At 42.7% G+C, this 19,190-nt stretch overlaps 1 protein-coding gene across 1 annotated transcript in view; it reads right to left on the bottom strand.

Annotated features, from left to right (window-relative positions):
* The window catches only part of CRIM1 (cysteine rich transmembrane BMP regulator 1), a 1,166,729-nt gene that overhangs the window by 729,562 nt on the left and 417,977 nt on the right, over positions 1 to 19,190 (bottom strand). Inside the window, exon 3 of the mRNA XM_077486443.1 lies at positions 5,422 to 5,664. Within this exon, the coding sequence (XP_077342569.1) occupies positions 5,422 to 5,664 (243 nt within the window). The remainder of the gene's footprint in view (positions 1 to 5,421; positions 5,665 to 19,190) is intronic.

Raw genomic sequence — 19,190 nt, 5'->3', positions numbered from 1 at the left:
CCGGGCTGCACTACGGTCTGGATTAAAGCAATATCTTCATTCCCATGTTAATGGTGAAGCATAATAAACAATACAAACTCTAAATCAATCATAAGCTCAGTGGGGGGATACCGAGTATTCACTACTGGGGCACAGCATGAACCCAGCAGGGGTGCCAGAGGGGAGACTCACCCTCCCATTGCGCAAAGGAAACGAAGAAGATAATTTTGAGACAGCACATTATAAAACCCATTAAATACTGCAATGTATAAGTTTAAATATCTACATATTGCTTGGTTATTTACAAAACTTGGAATTACTTTCACCACGTTCATCCTATTTTGTTCTGTACTGCACTCCTTTATGGTATCTTTGTACCTTAATTTTGACAAAAACATATTGAAATAAAAACCAGTGACGGTAAAGCAGGGTGGAGTATCGGACCTTGCAACAGAAGGTCCTCCTGCATCGGCAGCTGCCAAGGAACATCCTCCACCATTTGTACTATGTTGGCATACCAAGGACAATGAGGCAGTCTGGGACAATCAGAATCCCCGGAATCCCCTCGGCCTCCACTTTGCGTAGCAGACTAGGGAGGAGCCCGAGAGGGGGAAAGGCATAAATCAGCCAATAATGCCCCCATGGGGCCACCAACGTGTCTGATGTGTCCGCCCAGGGATCCTTCGACCTAGCCACAAACCTCTGCACCTTCCGATTGAACTGAGAGGCTAGGAGATCCACATCCGCCATGCCCCACGTTAGGCAAATGAGCTGAAACACTTCTGGATGCAGTGACCATTCCCCCTGGTCTAGCAACTGACAACTGCCAGTTTTCTATGACCGGAATGTATACAGCTGACAAAGCCGGAACGTGCCGCTCTGCCCACTATAGGATGTGAGAGACCTCCAGCGCCGCCGCTGAGCTCTTTGTCCCTCCCTGATGATTGACATACGCCACCCGCCGTGGCGTTGTCCGACCGGATGCCCCTGCAGCCTCTGCATGTGGAGAGACACCTCATGATCAACTGAAGCTCCAGCACATTGATCAGCAGGCGGGATTCTTCCTGCGTCCAGCGACCTTGGGCGAACTGGATGCCCAGAATTCCCCCCCAGCCAGTCAGGCTGGCGTCCGTCGTGACCACCATTCAATTCAACCATACATATTTGAGTCATTCTCCTGCGGGGGGGGGGGGGGGGGGGGGGGGGTGGGGCACATTGGCAAATTAAGCTAACATGGCCTACATTTATGTTATTTACAAACCGGGAAATGACCAGGAGATCAGCAACTATAGGCTCATAACCTTGATCAACAATGATTTTACAATCCTAAACAAAATCATGGGCAATAGATGGTCAGCCTTCATAAGAGGTTCTATCCGTAAAGACCAGGTGGGCTTCATTCCAGGAAGAACGGGTCTGGATCAAATATGTAGAGTGAAGGTCATCTCCCTTCTACAAGCTAACTGGGACGGGGGAGCTCATCAGAAAGGATTTTTACTATTGGTCGACCTACAAAAAAGCATTTGACACGGTAGAATGGCCTTAATTATTTGAAATTCTAGACAGTTAGGGGTTTGGTCCGCATTTTATACGGGTCCTACAGGCTTTATATTCAAACCCAAGTGCACAGGTAAAATTACAAGGCCATTACTCAGACCCCTTTCCAATATACATGGGGACAAGACAAGGATGTCCTTTATCCCTCATAATTTTTGCCTTCACAATTGAAACGCTGGATTTAGCCATTAGGAATAACCTGGACATTTGTGGAGTTAAATGAGGCCAACGCTCCCACAAATGTGCTCTTTTTTGCAGATGATCTACTGCTCTTTCTCACCTCCCCTCTTACATCATCCCCTAATGTCTTCAGTCTCCTAAAAGCGTTTGGGAGGATCTCAGGTCTGCATGTCAATATGGCCAAATCCATAGCACTGAACATCAATATCCCTATGTCCGTATTTCAATTACTCAAGAGACATTTTTCGTTTGCATGGAGTAATATCTGTATCCCTTATTTGGGAGTCAGTTTGGCAGCTAGCGTGGACCAGCTTTATAAAGGTCAATTATCCTCCTCTGTATAAGAAGCTAGGGGCAGACTTGACCAGTTGGCCACAACGGGACATCTCCTGGTTGGGAAGGGCTAACTCTGTTAAAATTACCCTCCGCAGGTTATTGTACTTCTTTCGTTACCTTCCGATTCCACTTCAGAAACCTCACCTTCAAAAATGTAAATCTCAGGTAGTTTGCTTTATTTGGTGTTCTAAAGGCTATACCAAAAGTGTATTATTTAGAAGCCAAAATCAAGGAGGACTAGGGGTTCCTATTCTCTAGCAATGTCATGTGGCCCAATTAGCGCAGTTCTCTACAGTCTATTCTCAAGGGCAGAAACCAGATTGAGTGGACATGGAGAGACAGGCTATCCCTAAACACACCACTGTTTTCTTGGTTTGGACCCCCCCCCCCCCAAGAGTAGGCCACCAAAATTGACCCCCACTCTTTCCCATTCTATGGCTTTTTGTGACTCTTTGCACAAATCACCTGCTCTGGTCTCCGAACTTAGGCCATTAACGTACCTCTTCCACAATCCCCAATTTCCCCCGGGGCAGGACATTTGTGTTTTCCAATGGTGGACTATTAAGGGCCTTTTTAGGACTGGGCACTTTATTTCTTTAACAGGCCCTTTAACAGCGACCCATTGGAACATTTCTAATTTATTGACGCAATCCAAAACATTTTGATTGCATCAAATGAGACATCATCTCCTCTCTCTATGGATATCTAAACTTGATACCCCAAGATTCACAGCTAACAAGCAGTGTCGTTTGCAGATAATGGACCAGAGGGGAGGCATCTCACTTATTTACGCTGCTCTGGCAGAGACTTGGAGAAAGCCACCATATGCACTTAGCTGGGAGCAGGATATGGAGATCAGCTTGGAGGGTGACACCTGGTACGGTCTGTTCCAAAGCACATTTAAGGCAATTGTAAATATCTCAATGAAAGAAGCAAGTGTCAAATTAATTAGAAGATGGTATCTGGTTCCTACCTGACCAGCTAAAATTTTCCCAGGCACATTCCCACTATGTTTGAGGGTATAACCATGTGGGATCCCTCTTCCATATCTGGTGAGAATGTCCCCGCATTACGGGCTTTTAAACAGGATCTTCGGTTTTGTGCCCAGGATCACCGGTATGGTAATTCCTAAAACCCCCAAGATTGCCTTGCTCAACAGTAAGTTGGTCAGATTCTCTAAAAATCTATTGAAACTCATTTGCTTTATTCTGTTGGGTTCAAAAATTACTATTGCTCATTCCTGGAAAGAGCCAAAGTAGTCCTATGCTGCAGCAAAACCAAAGATATCTTGGTTAATGGTCCAGGAGAAGGTGGTCAATGTTTTGATGGCCTTTTCCAAAGCATATGAGGCAGTATGGGAACCCTAGAGTACATACATACATACATCAACCCCTATGAACCAATTTGTTGGAACACGATAGCCGATGCCCCCTTGGTGCCTGTATCGTATCTATGCTGCTTGAATCTATTTTCGTCTCCTCTATTCTTAGTTTTCAACTCTTCTCATCTCTATTCTGTTTTCAAATATGATCTTTTGATTATTGATATCTTTTGATCAGGTCAAGTTACAGGATATACCTCCTAGCAGGAGAAAATCTCCTGTAGGGAGTAGAGGCTTCTCCCCATTTCCTGGAACTATCTCTTGACCTCTGACCTTTTAAAGTATATTCTTTAGTTGCTATTCTAGTTGAGGGCCATATTCTGTATGGGAAAGCATATTGCGAATGTCCTTGTCCTATCTTGTTTCAAATGATGTTTACTTTAGATGTATTGTCTATCGTGGTAATTCTTTAAAAAATAAATTACGTTAAAATACAGAAAGAAAACAGGCTGGCCATACCGCCTTCCGTCTCCCGAAAGTTTGCTCCCATATGGTGTGTCTGGAGGTGGTGGGTGGTACTCGTGTCGTTGCATCAGCATTACTACTGCTTTCACTGTCTAAAGACAATTGTGTTTCAGACGTTGCCATTGCCTTTGTATATGACCTTTCCATATATGTTATACTGTACAAAAAATTTAACAATGGTTTCTATTTATTTTGAGAAAACCAAACGATTGAAAAAAAAAAAAAAAAGAGAGATTTGAATGCGAGTTACATAAAGAGTGTAGTAAATTGTGACACCCTTCATTAGCAAAGGTTACACCTTCAAGAAGGTAACAAAAATGTTCAAATGCATAACAACTCACTTTAAACAGTCACAAGTACTTAAGTGTAAGCTGGATAACGTAGTAGGTGTTTGTGTGATGCAAATATCACTGCAGGGTGCATCTTTGTATAAAGACTTAAAGGAAATCTTTTGTGCATATGCATTAACTTTAAAACAGCAGCATTGTAATACAAATACAACCAAGTGTAATTTTTGACAATCCAGGAAGGAGATGGCTCACACACACACACACACACACACACACACACACACACACACACTATTGAGCTGATAGGCAGGGAGAGGGAGTGAGGGGGAGAGGGGGCGAATGTGGGACAATGGAGGCACATAAACTGACCAAGATATCATAGTTCAGCAGCCATGATTACCATGGTCAGCACACCTAGGAGGTCACAGAAACAGGTTAGGATTATCAAGGTATTTTACAGCATTGAGAGGGACAAATTACACTGCAGAAGCACTATGTTGTTTATCGTACTTTAAAGGAGAAGTATTGCCAAAGCTCGTTTGGCTGTACTTCTCCTAAGGATCACAAGAGTGTAGTTCGTTCTGCACTCCTGTGACCCATCTTTAGCAGAGAGTGGGCTGAAGTCTACTCTCTGCTGACATCACAGAGTTGGTCCAGGCTTGGCGTTATCACGACCATGGAGTCGGGATCCCCGCCTCTCCCTGGACCGACACCCATCTCAATCTCTCAGCAAGAGGCTGTGAGCCTGAGCTGGCCGATCCCACCCCCTCCACAGCCCAGCACTTGAGGGAGCAGAGAAGACAACTTTGACTGACAGTCCCCAGCTTTCTGCTCAGGGAGTCGTGTGAACAGAGTGATCACCGGTTTTTAGTGTTAGAGGCGCCGGGGGACAGATGCAGCATTGGACTGATGTTGCATTTGCCTAGGTAAGTATGAATCTGAAAAAAAAAAAAAAAAAAAAAAAAAAAGCTTGAAGACTGATTTGTGGCACAACTTTTTAGTACTGGCTTTTGTTACATCCAACTTTCAAAATATCAACAACTGCATGCAGTGGGTGTTTTTGATCATTTCTTTGCTCTATCATAAGCTATTCTCAGACTGCTAGATTACTGACAAAAGAGGCAGAGATGAACTTGTCCATTACAGTAATGCATAAAAGGAAAAAAATGTCTGAGCAGATAAGCTGTGCATTTATTTGTGCTTGTGAATATAATTAAACCCAAGCTGTATTACCTGGTTTGCATTCATACAAGTCGCAGCATTCCCCTGGCATGCCTGATGCTTTTGACACAAGTATATTGAGATAGCCAGGCTGGCAGACTTTTCTCAGGCATCCTGCTGGGCTACATACACAACGACTGGGCAGGGGGCAGCATTCGCCAGGAGGTGCGTAGCCTTCGATGAGGACAGAGTCCTCTGCACACCGTGGAGAAAACTGTACTTCACATCGGGCTGTTGAGCAGTCAGGCTTTTCTTCTGCAATAAAAGATAAAGTGCAAAATTAGCTATTGGAAAATGTACTAATGTATGCATATTTCAGCGCAAAAAAACCCCCACAAAACAGCAGTACTCTAAAGCAGGGGTAGGCAACATAATATTCCACAGGTCAACAATTGTTAGATGTGATGGCAGCATTTGTTTTTTGTTTTAGGCTTCTATTTTTATCCTTCCATTTTCATCTGGTGATCCAGCCAATAGTTATGTTTTTCAAAAGAAGAAGTTATTGACAGGGGTGCTTATGATGATCAGCCTTTATTTATTCATGTAAAAGCTTCGAAGCTGCAGAGGAGCCTACAGAGGGGCCCAGGTAGTAGAAAAAAAAAAGGAACCTGCATAGGAGCGTCAGCATTTACTGAAACTGAACCCCTGTAGTTCCACCCTGCAGAATCTGAATGCTAGCAGAAGGTAAAGGAGGAGAAGCCGGTTTTCAGCTGCCCCAGGAGAAAAATGCATGGGATCCCACTTCCAGCACATGCTGTCCCTGCTCTAGACCAGGTTCTAGGGGTTGGCAAGGAGGGGATGTGATCTACCCGTCACCTGCCAGCGATCAACAAATTGCTGACCACCGCTCTACAAGATTTTTATTTTAAAACAAAGAGCGTGTCGGGAGAAAGCCCTTTTGTAGAGTTTCTATAATTCTATTTGCAAATGGTTGTAAAAGGTAGAAGATTTTTATTTTTATTTTAGTGCATTCAATGCATTAAGATAAACACCTTCTGTGTGCCACAGCTCCCCTCCCCAGCCCCCCCCCCCCCCCCAATACTTACCTGAGCCCATCTCGATCCAGCGATGTTGCACGAGAGACTCGGCTGGCCTAGACTCTCCCTACTGATTGGCTGAGACAACAGCAGAGCACCATTGGCTCCCGCTACTGTAAATCAAAGTTGGTAAGCCAAAGAGAAGTGATGTGGCGGAGCCGGGCCATGGCTCAGTGTCTGAATGGACACAGGGAGCTGTGGCTCTGGTGCCCCCATAGCAAGCTGCTGGCTACTGGGGCACTCGATGGGAGGGAGGGAACAGAAGGGCATAAGAGGGACTGGAGAAGAGTAAGATCGGGGCTGCTCTGTGCAAAACAGAGCAGGTAAGACTTTTTTTTCATTTAAAAATAACAAACATAATGAGACTTTAGTATCACATGTTCTATGGCCTAGAATTGTAACTGCAATTTTAGTAGAGTTATTACTGAATTGAATTGAATTATAGAATTATTTTGTTTAGCAGTTTTTTCTTTAGACACATTTGCAGCACTGCACAGCCAGATGGATTATTTGCCTTATTGGTTCAGGAATGCAGCTTTATATGTCCCCCTCATTGGACAGTGAATTGGAATCAATACTTCTATCCAGTGAGATCTAGGAAACAATAATGCTAACCTAGAAAATTATAATGCTAAACTAGTAGGAAAGGACATGTACACAATATACATCTATATGTTTTAACTGTGTATTTAGCGGTTTTTTGGTGTTCTGCTTTGAGAAGACTGCAGGTGCAAATATATATGGTTTGTCTGCCTTTCTACCTATATACAGCTATCTGAGCTAATTGCTAAGATTTAGAAAGACTTCAAGGCCTTTTTAAAACATGTGCAGTGTCAGATTTATCAGCCTACCCATATATCTCAATCTCTCCCATCATATCCCTAACCTGACAGCATCATTTCTGAAGGATAAAAGCTAATGAAGGACCTATTGTGACACAGAACTGTTATCCGCTGTGTGAATATGCCTTGAACTTGTTTAAAGCAAAAATGTTTAGATTTTTTATTATTCTATTAAAATGAGACATATTGGACATGGGTAATTTTAACTGCTATCGTATAAAAATTGGTATGTAGGGCTCCTAAGCAAAGTTCAGACTACTTTCACACTGGTGCACTGCGGCTTGGCCAAAGCACTGGTGTATCCATGATTTCTGTGGGCTTTAATTGCGGTCTTATGGACTTTCCATTAGGACACGTTTTTACCACGTTTTCTGAAAGCACACCAAAAGTCCTGCATGCCACATCTTTTCTGCACTTCCAGAAACTGGCAAAAACTTGTGACCTAATAGAAAGTCTATGGGGCGGTGGCTAAAACCGCAGGTAAAGCACACAAAAATCACAGATACAACCTCACTGCGGGTCATGGTATATATGGAGGTTTTGTATCTGTTTTATTTTTGTAATTGGTTGAACCACCCCCCCCGACACGTTCTGTGACTGTAGTGTGTCCTTATGATGTAGCCGATTACAGATGGTGGTAAAAGCCAATCACAGCAGGCCCTTTACCATGTGTTCAGCTGTGTCCAATCACAGCTCATCACATGTAAACAGACTTGACAGTTAACGGCAGTCCTTTCCTCACATGCTATCTCAGTGTGAGAAAAGGAAAGCCAATAACCGCAAAGCTGTCAGCACATTGTTTACACTGATAATAAGGAAACTGAACATCAGTGCCCTGATTGTAAGTGCAGTGCCAATCAGAGCCGCCTATCTGTGCCAATTAGCGCAGCATATCAGAGCAGCCTATCAGCACACATCAGTGAAGATGAAAAATGGCATATTTGCTAAATTTTATAACAGAAACTTTTTTCATTCCTTTTTTCAAAATTCTGTATTTTTTCCGTTTGTTTAGCAAAAAATAAAAAAACCCAGTGGTGATTAATTACCACCAAAAGAAAGCTCCAAAAAATGATAAAAATTTAATTTGGGTAGTGTTGCATGACCCCTCGTGCAATTGACATTCAAAGTGCAACAGTGTCGAAAGCTGAAAATTGGCCTGGTCATGAAGGGGGGGAGGGGGGGGAAGTGCCTAGTACTGAAGTGGTTAAACTGCAGGCAATTCCAAAGACCATATTAGGCACATCTATAATATGATACAATTTTCAGGCAGTGGAATTCACATCAACATATTCTTTTGATCAACTCTGTAATGAGAGCCTGTATGACCACAGCAGACCATAAACCTGCAATTAAGATGACGGGTACAAACACTCATACCTGAAGTCATTAATATTAATAACGATGATCATAGCAATATATATGCTAATAGAAACTACCTTATAGGTTGACAGGTTCAACATGGGCACACTCTGCCCTTGAGGGAAAATCACATTATGTCAGCAGAATTTGCAGCACAGAACTTACTAGAAAATAAGAGAAGAACCTAAAATATAAGTGTTTTCTCTCCTTTTTCAAACCCTAAAGACTTGCCACTTACAATTAATTTGCAAACAAATATTAAATATAATACTTGCCTACGTGGTCTCCAGGTAGTAAAAGGGGCATTCAACTCATAAAGCAAAGCAGATCCAGATCCTTTATGTAGCTACAAATTAGGGCACATTAGCAAAGCCCTTCTAGATTGTTTTATTTCCAATTTCCTAAAGGGTGAAGTACTCGCTCACACCAGTGCGGTAATGTACCATGTACACATTGATACATTAAGGTGGTATTCACTTTAAATGGGCTGTAGAACATTGCATGCCTTGATGCAAGAAAAGTGAATGGAAGTGTAAATGGGCTCTGTGTTCATGTATTTAGATATACTAACACTCAAGGCATATGGGCATACACACACCAGTGGTAAAAAAAAAAGTGCATTATCATAATGCAGCATGCTCACATTGATGTGTGCAGTGCCATTTATTTTGAATGGCACAGTGACAAAACCACGTTACAACATACTACAGTGCACTGCATTGTGGGGTGTGCATTGTGGTGTACAGCATGTACTATATTTTTATGCGTTGGGGAATTTTACATTACTCATGTTTGTGTTGTGCCACAGTACTTCATGGTGTGAACCAGCCTGTAGAGAAAATAGGCTGAATAACCAGTAATACTAGTTTTACCTACAGTTGTGTTGCAGCTGCAATGAAAGAGTGTGTCTCCTGGTAGTTAGAGCCATACATGTTGGAGGTCTCAAGTAGGGTTCCTTTATATAAAGTAGAAACTCCTTTTAAAGAAGGGTGAATATTTGATATCTCAGATCAGAGAAAAAAGTGCAGGCAACATCAGCCAGCTGGAGATGACTTGACTCCAGTAAGATAATGGGGGTTATTTACGAACGGCAAACCAACTTTACACTACAAGTGCAAAGTGAACTTGAAATTGCACTGAAAGTGCACTTGTAAGTGCAGTCTCTGTAGATCTGATTGGGATATGCAAGGAAAATAAAAAAAACAGCATTTTATCTTGCATATGATTGGATGATAAAATCAGCAGAGCTTCCCCTCATTTCAGATGTACCCCTCAGATTTACAGTGACTGCACTTCCAAATGCATTTTCCCATGAGTTTTTTTTTTTAGGCACATTCATGATTTTTTTTTTTTTTTTTGGGGGGGGGATGGAACAAGAACAAACAAATCTAGAAAAGTTACAGAGATGCAGAATTCTGACTAAAGTGTGACATTTATTTGATACATAATATTTAGGCAAAAGCAATCCCCATGATACCAAGGAACTAGCATTTTTAGAAGCTCAGCAATGGTGAACAGATGTATCTTATTGGGAGTGCACATGGCGCCTATACCATTTGATCACATCAAATCCTACCTGCCACCAGGCTATCACCGATTTAAATAGACATTTTCTCATAGACCATGCTAATGACTTAACCCTCTTACAAACCCAACCGGAGGTTTTAAAAGTCTATCTTTAAGGGCCCTTTCACACATGTGGATCCGTTTTCACAGACTCTGCTTGCTCAGCAGGGATCGATCCGCTGATCCCCCTGAGCCAGTGAATGACAGGTCCATCTCTGCTCAATGCAGAGAGACCTGTCAGATCTTCGCTCTCCTCTATGGGCAGAATGGATGAAAAAGGACTGTCCGTTTTCATCTGATCTTCCAGACGGATTGAAAATCGTGTTTTCCATCCGTCTGGATTTAGCAGATCGGATGTCAGTAGCTATGTCACCACTGACATAGAAGTACATGGAGTGTCCATTCAGGTCCGCTTGAAAAAACCGACAGGCAGACCGTGTGACATGTGTGAAAGGGGCGTTAGACTATTCTTATACAACAAGGTCCAAGGCTGAAGAAATAGCAAAGCTAAAGCATAATGGAGACCTAGGAAGATTTCTCTCCCTAGAACTTTACTTCCCTTTGTGGCCAAGATGCTGACAAGGGTATCAAGTGACAAAGTCTAAACGGCTTGGTCTTTATCATGCGCCTACACAGAGTTTACAAACAAAATCTATCATCAGCGATTAAACTAAATATTTTCTCTTCCCTCACACAGAGGAGGAATTAAGCCATGTATACAAGATCATGAAAATTGTACGAAAAATACCGCTTCTCTAGCTATTGTACGATAATCTGATCATTAGTACACAGCTTTCAAGAGCCGATCATGACAGTTCATCCGAAAATTACCTGATCAAACATGCACAGAATTATTTTGGACGGTACCAGATCATACAAAAGCTCAGGGGAAAATAATACTGGGAGTATGCTATAGGCCCCCTAACCTGAGGGAGGAGGGGGAGACGGATCTCCTATCACAAGTTGGATTAGAAGCAAGGGTGGGAAGTGTTATCATAATGGGGGAATTTAATTATCCAGACAGACTGGGCGGAGAGAACCACACATTCCTCTAAGGCTTGCTAGTTCCTAAATGTCTTGCAGGACAATTTCATGGTTCAAATGGTAGATGCATAAACTATAAATAAACCGTTACTGGATATTCTGATTACCAACAATGCAGACCTGATCACGGATGTGGAAATACAGGGCAATTTAGGAAACAGCAATCACAGGTCAATTGGCTTCAGTATAAATAACACAAATAGGAAACATAAGGGGAATACAAAGACACTGAATTTCAAAAAAGCCAACTTCCCTAAACTATGAACCTCGCTAGAAGGCATGAATTGGGATAAAATCTTAGGAACAAAGAACACAGAGAAGAGATGGGTTTGCTTTAAGAGCATATTAAATAAGGGCATTAGTCAATGCATCCCATTGGGTAATACATTTAAAAGGGCGAACAAAAGTCTTGGGTGGCTTAACTCCAATGTAAAAATGCATATAAAAGCAAAGGAGAAGGTCTTCAAAAAATACAAGGTTGAAGAATGTAATAAGCAATGCAAGGGTTCGATTAGGGTGGCGAAGATAGAACACAAATGACACATAGCGTAGGAAAGCAAAAAAAGTAAACATTAAAAAAGGGAGGACAGACCATATTGTCAACATAAAGAATGAGGAAGGACATTGGGTTACAAAGAATGGGGAGATGGCGAAGGTATTGAATTTATTCTTCTCCTCAGTCTTCACAAAGGGAATCGAGGGACTTCAGTAACCAAAACTGCATTGTTTATCCTTTGACACATCACGGGAAGCACCTCCATGGTTAACAGAAGACAAAATTAAAATTAGACTTGGGTAACTTAACATTAATAAATCACTGGGACCAGGTGGCTTGCATCCAAGGGTACTTGGGTAACTCAGTCAAGTAATTGCCAGACCATTGTTCCTAATTTTTACTGACAGTTTAGTGACTGGAATGGTACCAGCTGATTGGAGAAAAGCCAACGTAGCACCAATATTTAAAAAGGGGTCAAAATACATCCCTGGGAATTGTAGTAGGCCTAACATCAATATTATGCAAGCTCTTGGAGGGGATGATAAGAGACTATATACAAGATTTTAGTAAAAAGAACGGTGTAATTAGCAGTAATCAGCATGGATTCATGAAGAATTGTTCTTGTCAAATCAATCTATTAACCTTTTATGGGAGGTAAGTTGCCATCTAGATAAAGGAAAGCCCGTAGATGTGGTGTATCTAGATTTTGCAAAAGCATCCGACACAGTTCCCCCTAAATGTTTACGCTACAAAATAAGGTCCATTGGCATGAACCATAGAGTGAGTACATGGATTGAAAGCTGGCCACAAAAGTGACTTCAGAGGGTGATGATAAAAAGGGAGAACTTAGAATGGTCTGGGGTGGGTAGTGAGGTCCCCCAGGGTTCTGTGCTGGGACCAATCCTATTTATTTTGTTCATAAACGACCTGGAGGATGGGGTAAACACAGTTCAATCTCTGTATATGAGGACGGTACTAAGCTAAGCAGGGCAATAACTTCTCCACAGGATGTTGAAACCTTGCATAAAGATCTGAACAAATTAATGGGGTGGGCAACTACATGACAAATGAGGTTTAATGTAAAAAAATTGTAAAATAATGCATTTGGGTGGCAAAAATATGAATGCAATCTATACACTGGGGGGAGAACCTGGGCTAGAAAAGGACCTGGGGTCCTAGTAGATGATAGGCTCAGCAATGGCATGCAATGCCAAGCTGCTGCTAACAAAGCAAACAGAATATTGGCATGCATTAAAAAGGGGATCAACTCCAGAGATAAAACAATAATTCTCCTGCTCTACAAGACTCTGGTCTCACCATACCTAGAGTATGTTTTCCAGTTCTGGGCACCAGTCCTCAGGAAGGATGTACTGGAAATGGAGCGAGTACAAAGAAGGGCAACAAAGCTAATAAAGGATCTGGAGGATATTAGTTATGAGGAAAGGTTGCAAGCACTGAACATATTCTCTCTGGAGAAGAGACAATTGAGAGGGGATATGATTTCAATTTATAAATACCATACTGGTGACCCCACAATGGGGATAAAACTTTTTTACGGAAGGGAGATTAAAAAGACATGTGGCCACTCATTAAAATTAGAAGAAAAGAGGTTATAACCTTAAACTACTTAGAGGGTTCTTTACTGTAAGATTGGCAAGGATGTGGAATTCCCTTCCACTGGTCTCAGCGGAGAGCATCGATAGTTTCAAAAAACGATTAGATAAGCATCCTAATGACCACAAAATACAGGGATATACAATGTAATACTGACATATAATCACACACACATAGGTTGGACTTGATAGAATTGTGTCTTTTTTCAACCTCACCTATGTAATTATGTATGATTTTCATTTAATTAGTACAGTTGTAATTCGAAAATGCAATACAAATACTTCCAATGTTGTATTCTGTTGTACGAGAATTTTCTTAGCTTTAGCTCTCGACTCACTTAACAAAAGTATGTCATTCAATCTGTCAAGAATCTGGTTTCCCTGACCAGGCCCTGGAATCCATGTATTCATCATTGCTAAACCAGAAAAAGACTATATACCCTGTTCCATCCAACTACTGCCCTATGATCTGAGAGGAGCAAACCTAAAATTATACTCAAAAATAATACTAAAGCAAATCCAATTCCCCCCCACCCACCCCCCCCCCCCAAAAAAAATCATCTGACTCAAGTAGAATTTGTATAGGGCAAAAAATCAAGGAACTATACCTTCAAAGCCGTCACTGAAACATCACACAAAAAACTCCAGAATGTCCATCTGCCTTTTAATAGGATAAGCTGGTTATTCCTGGCACATTCTTCCCTTCAACTAGGATTTGGCCCCATACTCATGACTACAATGTTAGCCCTATGCTCCTTCCCCACAGCAAGGGTCCAGCGCAATGACTCTCTCAAACTCAATGTACAGAACAGCATCCAACCTCCCACAACCTATCCTGACAATGTAACATTTAGCTATAAGCCTTGCAGAAAAATCCAAGTATCTCATCAAATTATCTCAAAAGATTTCAAATTACTCATCCTTGTATCTCCAAGGCCTTCATAATGAGCGAGTTACAACACTAACAAACGTGAACATTTAGAATAATCTGCTTTACAGGGAAAGTTCTCATTTACAGAAAAGATCTGTAAGGTGAACATACACAGAACCCCTCTGCTCATTTTTATACTCTCCACTGTGCACCTTACTCCATCCTTCCTTCCACCTGGCTGCAACTCCCACTCTCCCCTGTGCATTTGGCTCCATCCTCCCCTCCACATGGCTGCAATTCTCACTTTTCTCTGTGCACCTACACTCTACCTGGCTTCAACCTCCCCTGCACCTGGCTGTGATTCCATCTCCCTCTCTGCACCTGGCTCTGTCCTCGTCTCCACCTGGATGCATCCCCCCTCTCCACTTCCCCCCCCAACCATATACTGCTCACTGCCAGCCCGCCAACCCTTTACCCACAAACACACACTGTATGTCAGGGTTATAGGCTGACCGCTCTGCTCCAAAAGATTAGTAAGGGCTCTGCCTCCTCAATATTCACAGCAGGAGTCTGATTTCATTGGTTAAATCTGAGATAGCTCTTTGACTACTGTAGTCAAAGAGCCATCACTCAGACTCTGCCAATAATAAAAAAGACTGCGGGGCTGTAGGCAGCCAATCAGAGGATAAGGCTATGAATAGTGGGGAGTCCTTAATAAGCTATTGCAGTAGAACTAGTGGAAGGGACTCGGGGATTTCTAAAAGTCCACAGGTTAGGGAGCGCAAATTACTTGCCTTGCCCCAGGCGCTGATAACACATGCTATGCCACTGAGGGTGACATAGGATCATTAGTGCCTCAAGCGTCATGGGAGACACATGATAAGGGAACTCAGAAACCAAAGGGGACACAGGATGATCAGGGGTTACAGTGAACACAGGATGATCAGGGTCACAAGAGGATCAGGATGATTAGGGGTCAGGGGGACACAGGGTAATTAGGGGTCATGGGAGGACACAGGATGATTAGGGATCTTGGGGGTCACAGAGGACACAGGATTATTAGATGCACAAGTGTCACAAGATGGTCATGGGAACACAGAATGATTGAGATTCAGAGGTCACAGAATGATTAGGGAAATTGGGGGTCACAGGGGACATAGGATGATTAGGGGCACAGGGGGTCGCAGGATGATTAGGGGTCAAGGGAGACACAGGATTATGAGCACAGGATGTTTAGGGGTCACAGAAGACACAGAATAATTAGGGAACTTGGGGGTCACAGGGGACCGGGGCTCGGAGGTCACACGATGATAAATGTCTTGGGGTTCACAGGATGATTAGGGGTAGAGGGTCCCAGATGTTAATTCAAATGAAACGCATTGGATGGAATCCATGTTTCATAGTTCGTAAGGTTGAATAAAGACATCAGTCCATCTAGTTCAACCTGAGTGAGTGTCTACAATTGTCCCTGTACATTGCACACTCATATCAGTCCCTACCCTTAAGGAGCCCACAATCCAAGGTCCCCATTCATATACTAGGGCCAATTTTGGACAGAAGCCAATTAACCTACCTGTATGTCTTTGGGTTGTGGGAGGAAACCCGAGTACCCGGAGGAAACCCAAGCAGGCACAGGGAGGACATGCAAACTCCAGCAGGTAGTGTTGTGGTTGGGATTTGAACCAGCGACCCTTCTTACTGCTAGGTGAGAGTGCTACCCACTACACCACTGTGCCACCAATGTCTGTGAGGTATTGCGCACGCCAACCCTGTATACTGCTTGATTGACTTGTGTTGGATCTATTAATGCTTGTTTTATATTAGATTTCTGTAAATGTTTAGCACGGATTTCTTTTAATAAACTGTCAAGCAGTTTTATACTAGTAGCAGTTTTATCTTTCCTTCATGGGCCCTACTATGGAGTAAACGTTATCAGCCATGACAGTACCACCACCTGCAATATAATCGAGGAAGCTGATTGGATCTTCTATACTTCTATATCAAGCCTGTCGAGACTCTTATAATGGAGTATAGACCTCTGCTAAGGAGGCATTTTATATCAATATCGGTGAAGGTGCACTTGGGTGATCAAAACACACATCAATTAAAAGGCACTGTAACTGGATTTTCACCAAGGAATTCACCTGCATTGTTCAGAACAGCACCAGTTGTTCACACTTTATGGACACTTGTTTATTCATCATTAACCACTTTCAGACCGGACCATTTTGCTGGTAAATGACCAGAGGTCTTTTTACACTTTGGCACTGCGCTGCTTTAACTGGTAATTGCGCGGTCATGCAATGTTGTACCCAAACAAAATTTGCGTCCTTTTCTTCCCACAAATAGAGCTTTCTTTTGATGGTATTTGATTGCCTCTGCGATTTTTATTTTTTGCGATATAAACGTAAAAAGACCGCAAATTTTGAAAAAAAATGATATTTTCTAATTTTTGTTATTAGAAAAATCCAATAAACTCAATTTTAGTCATACATTTAGGCCAAAATGTATTCAGCCACATGTCTTTGGTAAAAAAAAAGTCAATAATTGTATATTTATTGGTTTGCGCAAAAGTTGTCACATCTACAAACTAAGGTACGTTTTCTGGAATTTACGCAGCTTTTAGTTTACGACTGCCTATCTCATTTCTTGAGGTGCTAAAATGGCAGGGCAGTACAAAACCCCCCCAAATGACCCCATTTTGGAAAGTAGACCCCCTAAGGAAATTGATAAGAGGCATGTTGAGCCCATTGAATATTTTATTTTTTTGCCTCAAGCGATTGAATAATGACAAAAAAATTTTTTTTTTTTTTTTTTACACAAAGTTGTCACTAAATGATATATTGCTCACACATGCTATGGGCGTATGTGAAATGACACCCCAAAATAAATTCTGCTGCTTCTCCTGAGTATGGGGATACCACATATGTGGGACTTTTTGGGAGCCTAGCCGCGTACGGGGCCCCGAAAACCAAGCACCGCCTTCAGGCTTTCTAAGGGCGTAAATTTTTGAGTTCACGTCTCACTACCTATTACAGTTTTGAAGGCCATAAAATGCCAAGATGGCACAAAACCCCCACAAATGACCCCATTTTAGAAAGTAGACACCCCAAGCTATTTGCTGAGAGGCATGTTGAGTTCATGGAATATTTTATATTTTGCCACAAGTTGCGGGAAAATTACAAACTTTTTTTTTTTTTTTTTTTTTTTTTTAACAAAGTTGTCACTAAATGATATATTGCTCATGCATGCCATGGGCATATGTGAAATGACACCCCAAAATAAATTCTGCTGCTTCTCCTGAGTACGGGGATACCACATATGTGGGACTTTTTGGGAGCCTAGCCGCGTACGGGGCCCCGAAAACCAAGCACCGCCTTCAGGCTTTCTAAGGGCGTAAATTTTTGAGTTCACTTCTCACTACCTATTACAGTTTTGAAGGCCATAAAATGCCAAGATGGCACAAAACCCCCACAAATGACCCCATTTTAGAAATTAGACACCCCAAGCTATTTGCTGAGAGACATGTTGAGTCCATGGAATATTTTATATTTTGCCACAAGTTGCGGGAAAATTACAAACTTTTTTTTTTTTTTTTTTTTTTTTTTCACAAAGTTGTCACTAAATGATATATTGCTCACGAATGCCATGGGCATATGTGAAATGACACCCCAAAATAAATTCTGCTGCTTCTCCTGAGTATGGGGATACCACATATGTGGGACTTTTTGGGAGCCTAGCCGCGTACGGGGCCCCGAAAACCAAGCACCGCCTTCAGGCTTTCTAAGGGCGTTACAGTTTTGAAGGCCATAAAATGCCAAGATGGCACAAACCCCCCCCCCAAATGACCCCATTTTGGAAAGTAGACACCCCTAAATTTAGGGGTACACTAGTGAGACTAGGTAATAAATGGCGGGTTCCCTGAAACTATAAAAAAATAACTAACCAACCAGCGTCACCTGTAACAGTTATATGGTGATCACTGGTGAAAGGGTTAACTAGGGGGCAATTAGGGGGCTTTATGCGGTAGTATATGGGGGTCCCTGGCGCTATAAAAAGCTGCAGCGAACCTAAATACCTACCTGCCTAACTAGCGTCACCTGTGACACTAATACAGCGATCAGAAAAACGATCGCTTATTAGGCTGGGTTCACACTGGAGCGATGCGGGAACGCCACGAATGCGCGGCGGGTTCCCGCATCGCATGCCTCCCGGCGGCAGTTCACACTGCCCTATGCGAACTGCTCGGAGTGTCAGTGAAATGTTACTGACACCCCCAGATCAGTTCGCATATCGCAGTGCGATCTGCAAACTCGGATCGCATGGTGTGAACACCCATGCGATCCGATTCTGCTGCGGGCCAAAAAAAGGGTCCCGTGCGAATTTGCGGCGGGTGCGGCGGGTGCGGCGAATGGCTGAACTCGAATCGCACAGAGAACGGATGTGATTTGCACTGCAGTGCGGTGCGAATCACATCCGTTCTCATAAACCGCTGCAATGTGAACCCAGCCTTAGTGACACTGGCGACGGGGGGTGATCACGGGGTTAAACCTTTATTGGGGGGGTTAGGGGGGTACCTTAGAACTAAAGGGGGCTAACCCTAACTGCCCTAACAGTTATTAGTCACAAATGACACCCGCCGGGTGATCAGGGGGTTAAACCTTTATTAGGTAATAAATGGCGGGTGCCCTGAAACTATAAAAAAATAACTAACCAACCAGCGTCACCTGTAACAGTTATATGGTGATCACTGGTGAAAGGGTTAACTAGGGGGCAATCAGGGGGCTTTATGCGGTAGTATATGGGGGTCCCTGGCGCTATAAAAAGCTGCGGCGAACCTAAATACCTACCTGCCTAACTAGCGTCACCTGTGACACTAATACGGCGATCAGAAAAATGATCGCTTATTAGGCTGGGTTCACACTGGAGCGATGCGGAAACGCCGCGAATCCG

Source organism: Lithobates pipiens, unplaced genomic scaffold (assembly GCF_037356315.1).
Source record: "Lithobates pipiens isolate NorthernLeopardFrog02 unplaced genomic scaffold, aLitPip1_a1.2 Scaffold_18, whole genome shotgun sequence".
NCBI lineage: Eukaryota > Metazoa > Chordata > Amphibia > Anura > Ranidae > Lithobates > Lithobates pipiens.
This window is presented reverse-complemented; position numbering and strand designations above follow the sequence as displayed.